Source organism: Mytilus edulis, chromosome 2, assembly GCF_963676685.1.
Source record: "Mytilus edulis chromosome 2, xbMytEdul2.2, whole genome shotgun sequence".
Lineage (NCBI taxonomy): Eukaryota > Metazoa > Mollusca > Bivalvia > Mytilida > Mytilidae > Mytilus > Mytilus edulis.
In genome coordinates, this window is record NC_092345.1 from 41715176 (window position 1) to 41736018 (window position 20843).

General features: G+C 32.4%; 2 protein-coding genes across 26 annotated transcripts in view; one reads left to right on the top strand and one right to left on the bottom strand.

The window, feature by feature from the left end:
* LOC139510198 (costars family protein ABRACL-like) overlaps window positions 1–20843 on the bottom strand; it is a 90229-nt gene that overhangs the window by 11576 nt on the left and 57810 nt on the right. The gene's annotated exons all lie outside the window — the stretch shown is intronic.
* LOC139510184 (centaurin-gamma-1A-like) overlaps window positions 1–20843 on the top strand; it is a 72954-nt gene that overhangs the window by 5023 nt on the left and 47088 nt on the right. For 19 of the 25 annotated variants that reach the window (XM_071296613.1, XM_071296603.1, XM_071296609.1 and 16 more), the window contains exons 2-3: window positions 14116–14174; window positions 20377–20464. In XM_071296613.1, coding sequence (XP_071152714.1) covers window positions 14116–14174; window positions 20377–20464 — 147 coding nt within the window. Of the gene's footprint in view, window positions 1–2012; window positions 3022–13082; window positions 13775–14115; window positions 14175–20376; window positions 20465–20843 lie in introns of those variants that run through there. The other 6 variants (XM_071296610.1, XM_071296614.1, XM_071296623.1 and 3 more) reach the window with 2 other exon arrangements.

Genomic DNA, 20843 nt, shown 5'->3' on the forward strand with positions numbered 1-20843 from the left:
ACAATACAAGTAGATTTTTATGTTTTGGTGGAGACATAAGTAAGTTAGTTTTCATTTTTAGCTCACCTGGCCTGAAGGGCCAAGTGAGCTTTTTTCTCATCACTTGGTGTCCGTCGTTCGTCGTCGTTGTCATTAACATTTTACATTTATGTTCCTTATGAGGTGCTGACCAAGTGTTGTTACTTTGTAGCTGATCCATCATCATAGATGGCCGCCAGCGGGGTACTTAGTTTAACATAGGGCCATACGGGAAATACATACAAATGTCTTCTTTTAGAGAACCACTGTATGGAATGAAACCAAACATTGCATGAATGTTCGTTATGAGGTGCTGACCAAGTGTTGTTACTTTGTAGCCGATCAATCATCCAAGATGGCCACCAGCGGGGGACTTAGTTTAACACAGGACCCTATGGGAAATACATACAAATGCTTCTTTTTAGAGAACCACTGAATGGAATGAAACTAAACCTAGCATGAATGTTCCTTATGAGGTGCTGACCAAGTGTTGTTACTTTGTAGCCGATCCATCATCCAAGATGGCCGCGAGCAGGGGACTTAGTTTAACATAGGACCTTAAGGGAAATACATACAAATGACTTCTTCTAGTGAACCACTGAATGGAATGAAACAAAACATAGCATGAATGTTCCTAATGAGATGCTGACCAAGTGTTGTTACTTTGTCGCCAATCAAACATCCAAGATGGCTGCAGTAGGGGGACTTAGTTAAACATAGGACCCTATGGGAAATACATTCAAATTTCTTCTTTTAGAGAACCACTGAATGGAATGAAATCAAACATAGCATTAATGTTTCTTATGAGATGCTGACCATGTGTTGTTACTTTGTAGCCGATCCATCATCCAAGATGGCCACCAGGAGAGGGGGGGGGGGGTGTAGTTTAACATAGGACCCTATGGGAAATGCATACAAAAGTCTTCTTTTAGATAACCACTGAATGGAATGAAACCCAACTTAGCATGAATGTTCCTTATTAGGTGCTGACCAAGTTTTGTATCTTTGTAGCCAAATTTTATCTTTTTTATATGATTTCAAAACCCCAAGTAGAGTCAGGTGAGCGGTACAGGCTCTAGTTTTGGAAAAAAAAACAACTTTGAAAGCAACAAATGGCACATAGCAAGCAGGGTTGAAGCTTTCATTGAAATACATACATGATATTTCAATTTTTTTACCCTGATAATCAAGAATAATTGGTCAATGCATAAATGTTTGAAAAAAACACTCTTAAAAACTCTTGCCCAATATTTTACGCCAAAAATATCTTAATATGAAGTAGCTTATTAACCAATCATGCATTCCCCTTTGCACACATTATCTTCCTAAACAATGCTTTAATTTGTCAATGGTCTGCTACCTGACCTTACACATGAAAGATTATGGTCAAGCTTTTGGACAGGTTTATTTGATTCTGTCATTTTTCACTAGCAGAAGTTGCTTGACGTTTCTTTAATTAAATTGCTTTGTCCAGAACACACATGCAATAATTACCACTGTCTTGACGTGTCACGGTACTTGTCTATCCCAAATTCATGTACATGTATTTGGTTTTGATTATATTTGTTATTCTCGTGGGATTTTGTCTGATGCTTGGTCCGTTTCTGTGTGTGTTACATTTTAGTGTTGTGTCGTTGTTCTCCTCTTATATTTAATGCGTTTCCCTCGGTTTTAGTTTGTTACCCCGATTTTGTTTTTTGTCCATGGATTTATGAGTTTTGAACAGCGGTATACTACTGTTGCCTTTATTTACACAATCGATTTAATATAGTACAATTATGCCCTACTGAAATTTTGTGCAAAAGCGAACTTTCAAGCATTTATAACACATGACAGTTATTTATATATTTACAATGTATACTGTCATTACTGTATACATGTATATATGTGTATGTGTATTGTAATTATATATAATGGTTTATAATTACATGTTAATCAATCTGTGTGTGTACTAATTATGTGAATTGTGTAACAGCATTAAGTGGTGACAAATCATACATGTCACAGATGCTAGAAGTTTTATTTAAGTAAGCAATGTAGAAATCAATACATAAAGCTATTATGTGTAATTTACAATACTACCAACATTTTTAGCCAATATTGTAGGAGGATTATAATTGATTGGCCATGGAAAATTCATACTGGAAATCTAGACACAAAATATATATTATATCTTACATATTGAAGTAAATTTGAAAAAAAATGTATGTCAGATTGATTCACTTAGTCCGGAAAACTATGAGATGAACAATGTTTGTCTGCTGAATTTATTTAAAGGCTTAAGGAGGCAGAAAATAGAGATATTTTGCCACCTGTAATAACTATAATCTTAAAAGGAATGATAATGATTTATATGTATATATACAATGTATAAATGGTATACGAAGTGTATACAACTAGGGAAACTAGAAAAAAGATCTGGAAATGTTCACATTTGTATATTATTGACTTTTAGACAGTTTAACATTAATTATCTTAGAAAATATTCTGTAATATGGATTTCCACTATTTAATTCTGAAACAGATGCTGTATATTTCGATTTCTATCATGAAAAGCTGATTGATTAAATTTATACACAAAAAAACAACAGAAAATGTAAAAGAAAAATGAAAAAATTGCAGCATTTTTTAGTTTTCTACTTCTCTGGAACTAGACCATGTTATTGTTTATGGATATAATTAAGCTTAATAAAAGCAAGTTTACTAGATATTCAGAAAGAAACAAGTGTACATGTCCTAAGGAAGATTATAAAACCATTGATTAATCTAGGAAAAAAACCCATGTGTATTCAGTCTCAATATTGATGGAATTATTATTCTGAAAAATTTGAACTCTCAGGAAGCTAAAAGTACACAAGCTGTGGTCAAACTAGAATGTATAGAGTTTGTTGTTGGAATGATTTCTTTGGGGGACGATGATAAATATGTGAATACTCATGTTTTTCAATATCGGCATGTTTGGAAAAATTTGTGGAGTTTATATGAAAGCAATAATTAACTCTGGTGAGTAAAATATATATGTTAGATATTGTTTGTACTGTCCATTAGCTTTCCTGGAATTTCTAGGATCAGTATACAGAATATTTAGCATTGGATATGACCAGTATTTTCATGAGATAAAGTTAGCAAACTTGCATTGTACCAGTATTATACACACATGCCCATATATATATATACATATACAAACGTAGTTTTCAATTTAGACTCGTTGATATTTTACGAGTCTAAATTGAAAACTACGTTCAAATTTATGATTGTGTTGGATAAAAACCGCAATTTTTATACGTGTGCATGTAACAAATTTCGTTGTAGAAGGGTCTAAATACAGCACAAACAACATTTTCCAAAAGACCAAAAAAGTTAAAAAGTATATTCAAACAAAACGCATTTGACTTAATTAACAACAGGTCGAACAACTGATGTTCTTTAACCCTGCTGACTGCCAAATAAAATTGATCTCAAGATGTAACAAAATGGATCTTAATATAAATTTAATACTAAACAGTAAACAAAAAACTTGTGGCCAAGATGTTATGCCACAAACATGAGGTGTCAATACTTTTATGTACATGTACACTAGATCGGATTTTGACAATAAATGTCTCTTCAGTGATGTTAGGGACTGAAACAGTATTTGGAAGGCCATATAATTTACCTTCAATTTTAGACAGACTCTTGAATTTTGAGGGTCAACATAGGATGAACGGATCATATAAACTGGAGGGAAAATATGATACAAGCCCAAACGAAAAAATATAAACAAGTCTAAATTGAAAACTACGTTCAAACCTATGATTGCGTTGGATAAAAACCTCAATTTTTATACGAGTGAATGTAAAACAAATTTCATTGCAGAAGGATCTAAATACAGCACAAACAACATTTTCCAAAAGACAAAAAAAGTGAAAAAGTATATTTAAACAAAACGCATTTGACTAACAGGTCGAACAACTGATGTTCTTAAAACCTGCTGACTGCCATTGGCGATTGCCAAATAAAATTGATCACTAGATGCAACAAAATGGATCTTAATATAAATTTAATATACTAAACAGAAAACGATAAACTTGTGGCCAAGATGTTATGCCACAAACACAAGGTGTCAAAAATTTTTTTGTACACCAGATCTAGATTTCGACAAGATATGTCTCTTCAGTGATGTTAGGGATCGAAACGGTATTTGGAAGGCCATATAATTTACCCTCAATTTCAGATGGACTCTTGAATTTTAAGAATCAATGTAGGATGAACGGATCATATAAACCGGGTGGAAAATATGATACAAGCCCAAACGAAAAAATATAAACGAGTTTAAATTGAAAACCTATGATTGCGTTGAATAAAAAACACAATTTTTGGGGAAAGACGGCTTCAAGCCGTCAATTCCCTAATGGGGTTGGCCAGAGTATCATTCCCTCACGTCAATCATTTTGTTTTGATAGTTTGAAAACCCCCTCAAAATGTCATACTGAAATTGATGACAAGGAGAACAGATTGACTTTAAATACATTTTTTACACATTTCCCTTCTGTTTCTCATGAAATTATCGTATATTGAGCTTTCCCTTACACTATATACGTTTCTTTTACAGTCCGGAAAAATCAGTATTACGAAATATTCTAAATATATCTAACCTAGTGACGTCATTGTTGGAATGCCACACTACACAGGGATATCCTTTATTCAGAATCATTATAAAAATCATTCACAGTACTTGTATACTAATTTAAAATCCGTATTTGTTAAATATAAACCTAATGATGTTTGCTGTAGTGTAGATGATTCACACACCAACTTGAAATGCTTGAATCTGAGGCTATAATCAGATAATATGTAGGCCACCTTCGCGGTAAACAATGTCAATGGGGATACATGAGGGGAGAGAAATGGCAGTTTTCATTGTTTCTGTAAAGTTCTGTTTTTAGAATCTTCCTCCAATTCAGGAGCACCTCAATTGATGAGTAATTTTACACTAAAATCAAAGTAAATGTTTCTGAACATTTAAAATGTGACATTTAGTATATGATAAGTAGTAGTCTTCTATATAAAAAAAAAATGTGTACCAACATAATTATTGAAATGGTAACAGGTTAAAAAAAAAAAAAAAAAAAAATGTTGCTTTTTGTAGTTTATACCTATTGAGATTGGGGAGAGCAACTGCAGTTTTCATTCTTTCTGTAAAGTTATGTAGCATATTAATCTATTGCAATAAAAAATCATAATATCTAATAAAATTTGTAGATTTAGCTAACAAAGTCCTTATATTTGTATAAAGTAACATTCGTTTATAGTGGAATATTGTTTTAACGTTGAATAAGCTACAATTAAAAAATGTCTTGCTGGTCCCTCTCTGTGATTACCATTATATTACGTTGGTTCATTTCCCATTCAATCTGTCACCAAGGGAAGATAAATTAATCCATTTTCGTTCATAGTCTTTTTCAAAAATGATGAACGGTTCTTTATATTGGTATGTAATCATTTTAAACGTTTCAAATTTATGAAATTATATTCGTACATCAATGTTTTTGATACACCAATAACAAAAACTGAAATATATTGAATTGATACATTTTGTAATTATTCAAAATTATATCAGAAACCTAAACTTAATTATAAAATAATGAACCTGTTAAGGGGAGAGAATACTCCCATAACTTTTTCGAATTGGCACATAATACAACGAAATGTCACTCTTGCATACAAATGGCACATCAATATAATTAATTATCTGCGAAATCGTCCCCCACCTTCAATGATGAATCTAAATTATAAATATAACCAAAAGTTGTTAATCTATAGATAGTTAAGACTAATGAAAGCTAACCCAATGTAAAAATATTTCTTTGCAATTTTTTAAAACTTTCTCAGAAAAATACTCGAGCCACTTGACTTTCATAGCTCAAAATTAACGTTTTTACACAATATTTGAATAAAGTAGTTGAAGATTATTCGCTTCTCAAAGTGTTAGACGCAATAAAAATCGTATGTTTACACCATCCTACCGAAATACGGATTTAATTAAGTCCTGAACATTTCGACATTTCTTCGTATATTTTGAACAAAACCGGTTTTAACCAAATCACAAGTACGTGTTAAGATCCGACTAAATACCTATTTTCCTATATGGTCAGGTAAAGTTGCTAAGTTATGTTTTTAGAATCTTTACCAATTAAGGAGCACCTCAATTGATGAGTAATTACCCACTAAAATGAAAGTTAATGTATATGAACACTAAAAATGTCACATTAAGTATATATATGATAAGTAGTCATCAATTAAAAAATAATTTTGCGTACCAACATAATTATTGTAGTGGTCATTTTTTTTCTCATTTTTAGCTCATCTGACCTGAAAGGTCAAGTGAGCTTTTCTCATCACTTGGCGTCCGTCGTCCGTCGTCCGTAAACTTTTACAAAAATCTTCTCCTCTGAAACTACTGGGCCAAATTCTACCAAACTTGGCCACAATCATCCTTGGGGTATCTAGTTTAAAAATTGTGTGGCGTGACCCGTCAAACCAACCAAGATGGCCGCCATGGCTAAAAATAGAACATAGGGGTAAAATGCAGTTTTTGGCTTATAACTCAAAAACCAAAGCATTTAGAGCAAATCTGACATGGGGTAAAATTGTTTATCAGGTCAAGATCTATCTGCCCTGAAATTTTCAGATGAATCTGACAACCGGTTGTTGGGTTGCTGCCCCTGAATTGGTAATTTTAGGGCAATTTTGCTGTTTTTGGTTATTATCTTGAATATTATTATAGATAGAGATAAACTGTAAACAGCAATAATGTTCAGCAAAGTAAAATCTACAACATATTTAAAATGGTCAGTTGACCCCTTTAGGAGTTATTGGCCTTTATAGTCAATTTTTAACCATTTTTCGTAAATCTTAGTAATCTTTTACAAAAATCTTCTCCTCTGAAACTACCATGCCAAACTAAACCAAACTTGGCCACAATCATCATTGGGATATCTAGTTTAAAAAATGTGTGGCGTGACCCGGCCAACCAACCAAGATGGCCGCCATGGCTCAAAATAGAACATAGGGGTAAAATGCAGTTTTTGGCTTATAACTCAAAAACAAAAGCATTTAGAGCAAATCTGACATGGGGTAAAATTGTTTATCAGGTCAAGATCTATCTGCCTTGAAATTTTCAGATGAATTGGACAACCCATTGTTGGGTTGCTGCCCCTGAATTGGTAATTTTAGGAAAATTTTGCTGTTCTTGGTTATTATCTTGAATATTATTATAGATAGAGATAAACTGTAAACAGCAATAATGTTCAGCAAGGTAAGACCTACAAATAAGTCAACATGACCAAAATTGTCAGTTGACCCCTTAAGGAGTTATTGCCCTTTATAGTAAATTTTTAACAACTTTTCGTCATTTTTTGTAACTTTTCTAAAAATCTTCTTCTCCAAAACTACTTTGCCAAATTTAACCAAACTTGGCCACAATTATCATTGTGGTTTATAGTTTAAAAAATGTGTCTGATGACCCAGCCTACTAAACAAAATGGCCGACATGGCTAAAATTAGAACATAGTGGTAAAATGCAGTTTTTGCTTTATATCTTTGAAACTAAGACATTTAGGGCAAATCTTTCAACATTTAAATGTCCATCAGAATAAGATATATCCCCTCACAAATTTTGAGTTGAATCGGACAACCGGTTGTTGGGTTGCTGCCCTAAAATTTGTGATTTTAAGGATATTTTGCAGTTTTTGGTTATTATCTTGAATACTATTATAGATAGAGATAAACTGTAAACAGCAATAATGTTCAGCAAAGTAAGATCTACAAATAAGTCAGCATGATCAAAATTGTTAGAGGACCCCTTAAGGAGTTATTGCCCTTTATAGTCAATATTGAACAACTTTTCGTCATTTTTGTAACTTGTATAAAAATCTTTTCTAAAACGACTTGTCCAAATTTAGCCAAACTTCGCTACAATCATAATACATTGTACTAGGGTATCTATTTAAAAAAAAAGTGTCTAATGACCCCGCCTACCAACGAAGATGGCCGACATCAGTAAACACATTAACAGGTGAGCGACACAGGCTCTTGAGAGCCTCTAGTTTTTTTAAATATTGCTTTTTATACGACCGCAAAATTTGAAAAAATTTTCGTCGTATATTGCTATCACGTCGTCGTCGTCGTTGTCGTCCGAATACTTTTAGTTTTCGCACTCTTACTTTAGTAAAAGTGAATGGAAATCTATGAAATTTTAACACAAGGTTTATGACCACAAAAGGAAGGTTGGTATTGATTTTGGGAGTTTTGGTCCCAACATTTTAGGAATTAGGGGCCAAAAAGGGCCCAAATAAGCATTTTCTTGGTTTTCGCACTATAACTTTAGTTTAAGTTAATAGAAATCTATGAAATTTTGACACAAGGTTTATGACCACAAAATAACGGTTGGGATTGATTTTGGGAGTTTTGGTTTCAACAGTTTAGGAATAAGGGGCCAAAAAAGGGCCCAAATAAGCATTATTCTTGGTTTTCGCACAATAACTTTAGTTTAAGTAAATAGAAATCAATGAAATTTAAACACAATGTTAATGACTACAAAAGGAAGGTTGGTATTGATTTTGGGAGTTTAGGTCCCAACAGTTTAGGAATTAGGGGCCAAAAAGGGACCCAAATAAGCATTTTTCTTGGTTTTCGCACCATAACGTTAGTATAAGTAAATAGAAATCTATGAAATTTAAACACAAGGTTTATGACCATAAAAGGAAGGTTGGTATTGATTTTGGGAGTTTTGGTCCCAACAGAATAAGGGGCCCAAAGGGTCCAAAATTAAACTTTGTTTGATTTCATCAAAATTGAATAATTGGGGTTCTTTGATATGCCGAATCTAACTGTCATGACTGTGTATGTAGATTCTTAACTTTTGGTCCTGTTTTCAAATTGGTCTACATTAAGGTCCAAAGGGTCCAAAATTAAGCTTAGTTTGATTTTGACAAAAAATGAATCAGTTAGGTTCTTTAATTTGATATGTTGAATCTAAAAATGTACTTAGATTCTTGATTATTGGCCCAGTTTTCAAGTTGGTCCAAATCGGGGTCCAAAATTAAACTTTGTTTGATTTCATCAAAAATTGAATAAATGGGGTTCTTTGATATACCAAATCTAACTGTGTATGTAGATTCTTCATTTTTGGTCCTGTTTTCAAATTGGTCTACACTAAAGTCCAAAGGGTCCAAAATTAAACTTTGTCTGATTTTAACAAAAATTGAAATCTTGGGGTTCTTTGATATGCTGAATCCAAAAATGTACTTAGATTTTTTATTATGGGCCCAGTTTTCAAGTTGGTCCAAATCAGGATCTAAAATTATTGTGCAATAGCAAGTCTTTTCAATTGCACAGTATTGCGCAATGGCAAGAAATATCTAATTGCACAATATTGTGAAATAGCAAATTTTTTTTTAATTAGAGTTATCTTTCTTTGTCCAGAATAGTAAGCAAGAAATATCTAATTGCAAAATATTGTGCAATAGCAAGATTTTTTTTTAATTGGAGTTATCTTTCTTTGTCCAGAATCAACTTAAATCTTTGTTATAAACAATATACAATGTATATTCACTTTTTACTACCAACTGATAAATTAAAATAATCTTTACCATTCAGTGATAACAAGCAGTTTTTTTTACATCTTAATATTTTATGATGTATTTAAATGAGTAGTTATTGTTGCAAACTCCATTAGAAATTTTAATTGAGATTAGTTTTGGAATAAGGGAAAGGGGGATGTGATTAAAAAAATTGGGTTCAATTTTTCTCATTTGAAATTTCATAAATAAAAAAGAAAATTTCTTCAAACATTTTTTTGAGAGGATTAATATTCAACAGCATAGTGAATTGCTCTAAGAGAAAACAAAAATTTTAAGTTCATTAGAACACATTCATTCTGTGTCAGAAACCTATGCTGTGTCAACTATTTAATCACAATCCAAATTTAGAGCTGAATCCAGCTTGAATGTTGTGTCCATACTTGCCCTAACCGTTCAGGGTTCAACCTCTGCGGTCGTATAAAGCTACGCCCTGCGGAGCATCTGGTTGTAGTTTAAAGCTATTTATTCATGAATTTTACAGATATATCAAAATGTGGGATCTGGAAACAAACTTCACACAGCTTTTATATCAATCACATTTCATTTTATAAGTACATGTATCCCTGTGATGAGAGTTGTAACTGGGAACTTTATCAATGGAAAATTAAAACTGAACAGATTTTTCAGTCCTCACTTTCTTGAGAATATTGTCACAAAAAATTGAGAATAGTCTTAGCCTGCCGTTCAATTGTACATAATTTATATAATTAAAATTTTAAAATATAATGTAGTAGTTGTTAAATTCAATTGAATTTTAGATAATTAACTCCCAACTTAAATCAAATGTTTTGATTTAGAAGGTGCAGAACTCATTGGTCCAAATTGTCTCTATGATGAATTCTTGACTAAGGAAATGAAATAACAATAAACAACAATTAGTTTCATTATTGTCAGCCTTTCTATATGTTCTAGCTGTTCTTTTGCTCATTCTTTGTATGTAGACTATCAAAAGATACCCCCCTAAAAATTGGAACAATGGCCGTCTTTTCCCTTCAGAGCTCTTCAGCTCTTTGATTATACGTGTGCATGTGTGTATAATACTGGTATATACATGTATATTATATACAAGTTTAAATTGAAAACAACATTCAAACCTATGATTGCATTTATAAGTGTGCATGTGAAACAATTTTTTTCCAAAAGACCAAAAGAGTGAAAAAGTATATTTTAACAAAATGCATTTGACTAACATTTAATAAATAATAAGGTCGAACAACTGATGTTCTTAAACCCTGCTGACAGCAGTTGACAATCACAAGATGTAACAAAATGAATCTTAATATTAATTCAATACCAAACAGAAAACAATAAACTTGCAGCAAAGATATTATACCATAAATATGATGTGCAAAAATTTATACACCATATCCAGATTTCGACAATTAATGTCTAATCAGTGATGTTAGGAATAGAAACAGTATTTGGAAGGCCATATAATTTACCTATATTTAGGATAGACTCTTGAATTTCAAATTTCAAAAGATAAATTCAATTCATATAATCAATTTCAAGTTCTTTGACTACATTTATTCAGAAACATATAATGTGTCAAATATTTAATAGCAATCCGAATTCAGACCTGTATCAAGCTTGAATATTGTGTCCATTTTTGCCACAACTGTTCAGGGTTGGACAGACCTGCGGGAGTATGCATTCGAGTGAAAAATTCATAAATTTTGACTTATCATCTAAATATAATTATTATACCATAAAATTCACATTCATCAAGTTTCATTGATATATGCAGTTATATTAAAAGAAGAAAAGGATAAATTAATAATTTTATTTATTGACTTTTTACGGTAAGTCAGTATGACATATTTTATTGCTGGCATGCTGGGAGTGGAACTAAAATCCTAAAAGTCTTTTTTATTATGTTATAAATGTAATTTAAAGCATGTTGATTATCATTTTTCTAAGGTAACCATAACCACCTGACTATCCGACAATAAAAATTCCTTAGGTAAATTTAATAAAAGTGATATATTTTTTGAATTTTGACACAATTTTTGTCTGTTATATATTGGGATGGAGATTGTATAAATAATGATTTTATTCCCCCCCCACCCCACCCCACTAGGTATGTTTAAAAAATATTTGTACCAAAGCTTAATTTTCTTTTGTGGTCACTAATTTTCATTAAATTGGAAACAATGTATTTCTGTGGATGTACATTTTTTCCCCTTGTAACTAACATTTCACAAATATTTAGTGTAATCATGTATTTTTCTCTTGAAATACCTTGTGAAGGTGGGGTCAAATTCAGACTAATTAACAGATCAGCAGTATGTAAATTATTGTTTAATATACACCCCATTACAATACATTTAAAACTGTATAGAGTATATTAGCTGTTCCAGGTGTGTTTGTTATTTGGAATTGATTATAAGACCGAACTAGGATTTTTATACACAAAAAGATTAGAAAATTATTTTCATTATAATATAAAATTTATACTTTTTGAATATCTAAATGATTAAAATCCATGGTTCACCAAAATCGACTAATGAATCTACATGTACAGTACTCTGTAGAAGAACAAAAAGCCTAAGAATTTGACAAATGACATTATGACAGACACAATTTTTCAAAATGTTTGTTACAAAATTCTTGCTTATTTTTAATGTCCATGAAGTGGGCTAGAATCATTTACAAATATTTTCACATTCTGCTTGATGATGGTACACAGGTTTTTCCAAGAAAATGCTGCAAACTATCAAACATAACTTTGAGTTACAAGACTTTCAATAAACATGAATTTTTACAAGTGGCAAGGTTTGTTTTCCTGAATTTCTGTGGCAGAACGGATGTGTGGATTATATAACCAATATGTAAAGATATGGATTATACAAGGCAGATTAAGATAGTAGTTATTTTGAAATGAGAACACACATCAGTGTCAAAGATGTTATGTTTTACCTGATCTGATGTTGTATATATGTAATAAGATGTTGTATGTTTACCAATGATACAGTTATCCAACAGATGAATGTACTTGTATGTTGAACTGTCACCTAAGAATTAATGGAACCATGCATACTGTTGAGGCCAATTATGACAGAAATGTGCCCTTTGAGTAACTAATGTACACAACCTTTTTGGGTGTCACTACTGTTACATCTTGATACTTTCATCATGTTAAAAATACACACAAAAATTGTGTATATTTTGGTAAAATAAAATAAATTGTTTCAGAATTGCTACACCAATTAAATCAAAGATTACGGGGGGCCGGGGAGGGGAAAAACATGCAAAAAGCACATGACGTATTGAGTGTTGTATTTTTAAAAATAAGGTGTTTCTTCAAAACATAAGAATTCGGTGTATACACAGTAAAGGCTCATGGGAGTTTGTAGTACGAGCAACAGGTGAAACCTAAATTTATCTGTTGATAAGCAGTGTTGTACAGGTGATTAAGGAAGGAATTCCCATTTTTATTTCAAAGTCTGCTTCAGAGGGAAAATGACTATCTTATTATAATCTTTTAGATACAAAAAGATACTTAAAAGCATGTGCAAAAGTGAAAAGTGCAGTTTCAGATACAGATACAAGTAAAACAAGATTGTTGATTGAAATAAATAAAACTTAATTATAAAAAAGTAATTAAATATGTCAGCCTTTGATTAAAACAAGAATATACTTTGGATTAACTTTTGAATACTAAGGATCCTAACATGTAGAAGTTGGACTGTTGATCACTTGGAAAATGCAGGAATGCAATTATTTCAGGATCAGCTATCAGTGGAATAGTTTTTTGCAAAATTAGATAAATCACTATATTGATAAGATATCATGAGCCATAGGAAATTAAATGTGAGGTGTATGATACAAGTCTTGGTGAATTTTGTGGATTGGATACCCTTACTGTTAATGATGACACAAGTGAGGTTCAAAGTGGTTTTAAAAGTTGTATGTGCTCAAAGCTAGATTGAGACAGTTGATGTTTTGGCATGGATTTCTTTAGAAAGTTTCAATCTCAAAGTGAAAGGAAACGACAATGTTTGTGATCAATGATATTTGATAAGGAATGGATAATTAGTCAACTGTAATGTTTGGTTCCTTTAAACGTTTGACTTTGCCCTATCGTAGAACAAAAACGGATGGAGCTATAGTAACGCATAAGTATAGGTCACGTAAGTAAAAACAATTTGGCAAACTAACTGACAAACTTCTAATGATTAAAAACATTGGGCCAACTTTCCCTTGAATGATTTTTTTTCTCTCAAAGACAATAGCAGTTGATCATGAATGTGAAACCATTGTCGCCTGCCTGAATTACAATAAATAACTGATTCAAGAAAGATAAAAAAAGAAATTAGTATTTTCTTTAACTATATAGGAATCCTCCTGTCAGTCTGTCTGTCACACTTTTAAAAACTACATTGTAACTTACCTTAAAGAAAAGTCGGAGAAAACTGTTGCCAGAACTTTGTTTGACCTTTAACCTGAAGAAGTTAATTGTTTCTATTTTCAGATTCATTTGTAAACAGCCAGGAATGGACATTGAGCAGATCAGTACCAGACCTCAAATTGGTATGTACAAATTAACAAATGATAAATCTTTTTTCAAATGTCTTATCAAATGTAAGATTTGAATGTTTGCAAAGAATTTTCTAAAAAGGTATGCACAGTTGAACTAAGTAAGTCTAAGTTGAATGCAAAAGAGAACATTATTACTCAATAACACTTTGATTTTCTCTTGAAATCAAAAAGTATTTTAAGTTTCACTGTCTTATTTTTTGTCTCGTCTGTGACTTGTGAAATATAGGGATTAGTCTGGATTACCATATGCATCTAGCAGCAGCTGTGACAACAGTGTAATCTATTTATGAAAGCTTTATATATCATTAAGATCTGGATGCTCATTGCTAACATTAAGACTTTTATCCATATTAAGTTATCATAAGTGAAGCATTGAAGACATTTGAGAGTGTTCACTCTTACGATAAATTTACTTACCATTTACCTGTATTCCTATAAAAGTAAAAATCCCAAATGTGATGTGGCGAATTAAGAGGTTATAAGTTTTACCTGTTGATCTGACATTTTTACTAGTTCCAGACATGGTTGATCTTTTTGAAGAATACAAACAACTTATGTTTTCGATTTCCTTTTAAGCTCACCTGACCTGAAAGGTCAAGTGAGCTTTTCTCATCACTTGGCGTCCGTCGTCCGTTTCCGTAAACTTTTACAAAAATCTTCTCCTCTGAAACTACTGGGCCAAATTTAACCAAACTTGGCCACAATCATCCTTGGAGTATCTAGTTTAAAAAATGTGTCCGATGACCTGGCCATCAAACCAAGATGGCCACCATGGCTAAAAATAGAACACAGGGGTAAAATGTATATTTTGGCTTACTGTGAAGGTACTTTAATTCGTGGGTATCAATTTTCGTGGTTTGAGCAATATTTACATGTTCGTGGGTTTTTTAAATTCGTGGATTTTAGTTTTCTAAAAAAAAATTAGAAAAATAATCATTTAGAAACGAAGGTTACAAATAGTCTGGATTGAAGGAAATTGCAAAGTAAACATTGACCCGCAGGGCTTTCCACTGAAATTGAAGTAGAAGGCTGAATTAAAATTATAGGCGGCTGTAACATGCGTTCGGCGAAGCCGGACGTCCACCAAGCTGTAAGCTTGGTGCCTTACGACAGGGGGTTTGGGGGCCGCTCAAGGCCCCCAGAAGCTCTGCCATAAATAGAGCAAAATCCTGCATTCTCGCAATCTCCTGGCACCTAAATTCATCTTTCAAATGACCATTTTTTATGTATGAAATTAAAGAAAAAAAAAATCTCAAAGAATTTTTTTTTTTATGTTATAGTTTTTTATTTTCATTTATTTATGCTTAAAATTCATTTACTTTTAAAAGAGATTTATTTATATAATAATCCGGTTTGTTAAAAATCTTGATCGATTTATTTTGCAGAACTACGTGCATTTGTAAACAAATGACCCCCCCCCCTTTTCTCTCTAAAGACTGGTACGCGCAACTAAAATTATACAATTATTTTTCAAGCATTGACAGAAAATTAATATATCCTCTGATTTTTTCTTTTTTTTTGTAAACTGTTCAATAAGTGGGATACATAAATCATTTGGAAATGTTATTTATTTGAGGTCGAGTCGACAATATTCTACTTTCGTTTTTGACCTTGATTCTCTGAACACCACGTGGGCTTTGAAAAATGAACTTCAAAAGATACTGTTTTCCAGATTCTGAACAATATGATCTACTACACTTTCTTTAATTTGACTGATATTATTCCATAACATAAGATTGTCATCCTATCTGATTGTCTTCACGTTTTAAAAGTAAAAAAAGCCAACGAGTTAATGACCTTCGGAACGTCTCTATTGTTATCATTCAATGACCACCGGAACGTCTCTCTTGTTTTCTTTGAAAAGAAACAATGCATTCTGACTTTAAATAGACAACCAATCAGTGACCTGAATTCATGTGAACTATATTTAGCCCAAGGTAAACACTGACTTTTCATTCTTGTTTATCGTGACCGCGACTTTGCGAAAATACGTCTCTCGGCTGCCTGTAAACATTTGAAAAAGATATTATTTTCTTTTTGAATTTATATTTTTGTCAGTGAAGTAGCCGGCACTTGAAGCCACCGCAAACGGCGGATTTCTGCCGGCTACCGGCTTCAATGGAAAGCCCTGGTCACCCGTGTAAATGTATAAATCGTAGTGATAATCCTAATTAACCCATGATAAAGTGATCAACAGATTAAAGACCATCAAAGGTGTTAATTAGGCCATAAACATGTCACCTAAAGAAACAGTAACATAAACAAATGCTATAAACGTATCTTGAATTGTCAAATAATTCTTATCAAAATCAAGCCCAACATGAAATTATTAATTCCCATATGAACAAGAACTATGAGGATATAAAATGAACACTTTATCATGCTAGCATATCAATACCAGAAACGACTTTCATTGATCAAAAATATTTTTTATGAAAATTAAAAGATCAAAATTTGTACAGTTTAGGTTATTAAAGATTAAATGGGTATAATCCTGCATGCAGTTGTAGTTCTGTGACTGCTTTTGAAGTATTTTCAGATTTGGCATTATTCAATATATTCTCTAGATCATATCAGTAGTCAAACTTCCGATGGGGATCTTTCCATGTCTTAATTTGGACAATGGTTGTTTTATTTTGTTGGACACTTAAAATTCGTGGATATAGTCATCCACTAAAACCACGAAAAATTGGTACCCCACGAATAAAAGTACTTTCACAGTATATCTTTAAAACCAAAGCATTTAGAGCAAATCTGACATGGGGTAAAATTGTTGATCAGGTCAAGATCTATCTGGCTTAAAATTTTCAGACGAATTGGACCACCTGTTGTTGGGTTGCTGCCCCTGAATTGGTAATTTTAAGGAAATTTTGCTGTTTTTATGCCCCACCTACAATAGTAGAGGGGCATTATGTTTTCTGGTCTGGGTCCGTCCGTCCGTCGTACCGTCCTTCCGTCCGTCCGTTCAGGTTAAAGTTTTTGGTCAAGGTAGATTTTGATGAAGTTGAAGTCCAATCAACTTGAAACTTAGTATACATGTTCCCTATGATAAGATCTTTCTAATTTAAATGCCAAATTAGAGTTTTAACCCCAATTTCACGGTTCACTGAACATAGAAAATGATAGTGCAAATTTCAGGTTAAAGTTTTTGTTCAAGGTAGTTTTTGATGAAGTTGAAGTCCAATCAACTTGAAACTTAGTATACATGTTCCCTATGATGTGGTCTTTCTAATTTTAATGCCAAATTAGAGTTTTAACCCCAATTTCACGGTTCACTGAACATAGAAAAATGATAGTGCAAATTTCAGGTTAAAGTTTTTGGTCAAGGTAGTTTTTGATGAAGTTGAAGTCCAATCAACTTGAAACTTAGTATACATGTTCCCTATGATATGATCTTTCTAATTTAAATGCCAAATTAGAGTTTTAACCCCAATTTCACGGTTCACTGAACATAGAAAATGATAGTGCAAATTTCAGGTTAAAGTTTTTGGTCAAGGTAGTTTTTGATGAAGTTGAAGTCCAAACAACTTGAAACTTAGTATACATGTTCCCTATGATGTGGTCTTTCTAATTTAAATGCCAAATTAGAGTTTTAACCCCTATTTCACGGTTCACTGAACATAGAAAAATGATAGTGCAAATTTCAGGTCAAAGTTTTTGGTCAAGGTAGTTTTTGATGAAGTTGAAGTCCAATCAACTTGAAACTTAGTATACATGTTCCCTATGATATGATCTTTCGAATTTAAATGCAAAATTATAGTTTTTACCCCAATTTCACGGTTCACTAAACATAGAAAATGATAGTGCGAGTGGGGCATCCGTGTACTTAATTATCTTATATACTATTATAGAGATAAACTGTAAACAGCAATAATGTTCAGCAATATAAGACCAACAAATAAGTCAACATGACCAAAATTGTCAGTCCACCCCTTTAGGAGTTATTGCCCTTTTTAGTCCATTTTTAACCATTTTTCGTAAATCTTAGTTATCTTTTACAAAAATCTTCTCCTCTGAAACTACTGGGACAAATTAATCCAAACTTGGCCACAATCATCTTGGGGGTATCTATTTTTAAAAATGTGTCTGGTGGCCACGGCTAAAAATATAACATAGGGGTAAAATTGTTTATCAGGTCAAGATCTATCTGCCCTGAAATTTTCAAATGAATCGGACAACCCATTGTTGGGTTGCTGCCCCTGAATCGGTAATTTCAAGGAAATTTTGCTGTTTTTATACGACTGCAAAATTTGAAAAAATTTTTTGGTTATTATTGTGAATATTATTATAGATAGAGATAAACTGTAAACAGCAATAATGTTCAGCAAAGTAAGATTTACAAAATAGTCAACGTGACCGAAATAGTCAATTGACCCCCTAAGGAGTTATTGTCCTTTTCTAGTCAATTATTAACAATTTTCATAAAATTTGTAAATTTTTATTAACATTTTCCACTGAAACTACTGGGCCAAGTTGAACATTATAGATAGAGATAATTGTAAGCAGCAAGACTTTTTAGTAAAGTAAGATGTACAAACACATCACCATCACCAAAACACAATTTTGTCTTGAATCCATCTGCTTCCTTTGTTTAATATTCACGTAGACCAAGGTGAGCGACACAGGCTCTTTAGAGCCTCTAGTTTGTAACTTGTACAAAAATCTTCTTCTCTGAAACTACTGGGCCAAATTTAAACTTACTTGGCCACAATCATAATTGTGGTATCTATAATACTAAAATTACGAGGTCCAATTTATCAGCCGTCATCACATAAAAACGATGAATCAAAGAATTCAACTTTATATCTAACTAATATAGTACAATGCTGTTGATTAAAAATTACACCACTCCTGACCCCTTTATTTCCCACATAAATTAATATTGCCAATAATTAAGAAGTTCCGGGTCGAATCCGATACCGATACCAATAGTATATTCACCTGTTTCCTATTACCTTATCTGTACGTTCCGCATCTGACAGGCGCACCACCAAACGCTGTATTTAGGATTTTGCTATATACACGGGTCGTAATCACAGGGTTGACACTACTAAATTCAATCATTGTCACATTGTTCCTGATTGTAGTATTTTAATCAGTATGACTTTCTAAGATGACAATACGAATAATATAATTCTGGACTTAAAATAAGGCGTATAGGTACAGCATGTACAGTTTTCAATTTGTTAGCCGGAATGACGTAAAACAGCGAATCAAAGAATTCAACTTTAATTATAACTCATTAAGGACAATGCTGTTGATTAAAAAATACTCCTTTCCAGGGACTTTTGTTTTCCAAATAAAATTGATAATACCAATAATTGATAAGTTCCAGGTCGACGGGTTCAAACAGAAAGATGTTGAAAGCAGAGAAAACTGTGCATCTTATAATCGGCATGACTTTATCAGATGACAATACCAATACTAAAATAAGGCTTACGCATAGTTATATTCTTTAATTCAGCCACAGACCCACGATATCATGGGTGTGTTCTAGTATAGTTTAAAAAATGTGTCCGATGACCCCACCTACCAAACAAAATGGCTGACATGGCTAAAATAAGAACATAGTGGTAAAATGCAGTTTTTGCTTTATATCTTTGAAACTAAGACATTTAGGGCAAATCTTTCAAGATTTAAATGTCCATCATAATAAGATCTATCCCCTCACAAATTTTCAGATGAATCCTACAACCCGTTGTTGGGTTGCTGCCCTAAAATTGATAATTTTAAGGAAATTTTGCAGTTTTTGGTTATGATCTTAAATACTATTATAGATAGAGATAAACTGTAAACAGCAATAATGTTCAGCAAAGTAAGATCTACAAATAAGTCAACATGACCAAAATTGTCAGAGAACCCCTTAAGGAGTTATTGTCCTTGATAGTCAATATTGAACAACTTTTCATCATTTTTGTAACTTAGTGTACAAAAATCTTCTTTTCTAAAACTATGGGCCAAATTTAATAAAACTTGGCCACAATTATTACTAGGGTAACTATTTAAAAAAAGTGTTGAATGACCCCACCTACCAACCAAGTTGGCCGACATCAGTAAATACAGTAACAGGTGAGCGACACAGGCTTTTGAGAGCCTCTAGTTATTCATGGATATTTGATAAAGTAAGTAAAATGGGATTAATCACCTAAAATTCTTGAAAATTTATTCTATAATAATAAATGACATTTTTCAGGGAATATTAGGCAGTGTTCATAGTGGGAAGTCAGCATTGGTGCATAGATATCTTACTGGTTCCTACATGCAAGAAGAATCTCCAGAAGGTGGGTTCCAGAATATTCCATCACAATATGAGTCAAACAGACCAGTCCATTATCAACCTGAGTCAGTCATTTTTGTTGGCAGATATATGTACAACCTCCTAAATTTCATTTGATACTATTCACTGATGGATGTAGTTCAATCACCTAATGATGGGGAAGACATTTTTGTCCATCTTTTGTTTATGCTACTCAAAAACAAAAGACTTACATTATTACTTAGGGAAACCGCTCAAATATTTTTACAAACATATTTTGGCACCTTCTGTCATGTCTGTGCAGGGAACGAAAAAAAAAAAAGGAAAAAAAAAGATTTTATTATATTGGGTGACATAAAGTGTATTTAGATTTAATTATCCATTTCATGTAATGCTGTAATACT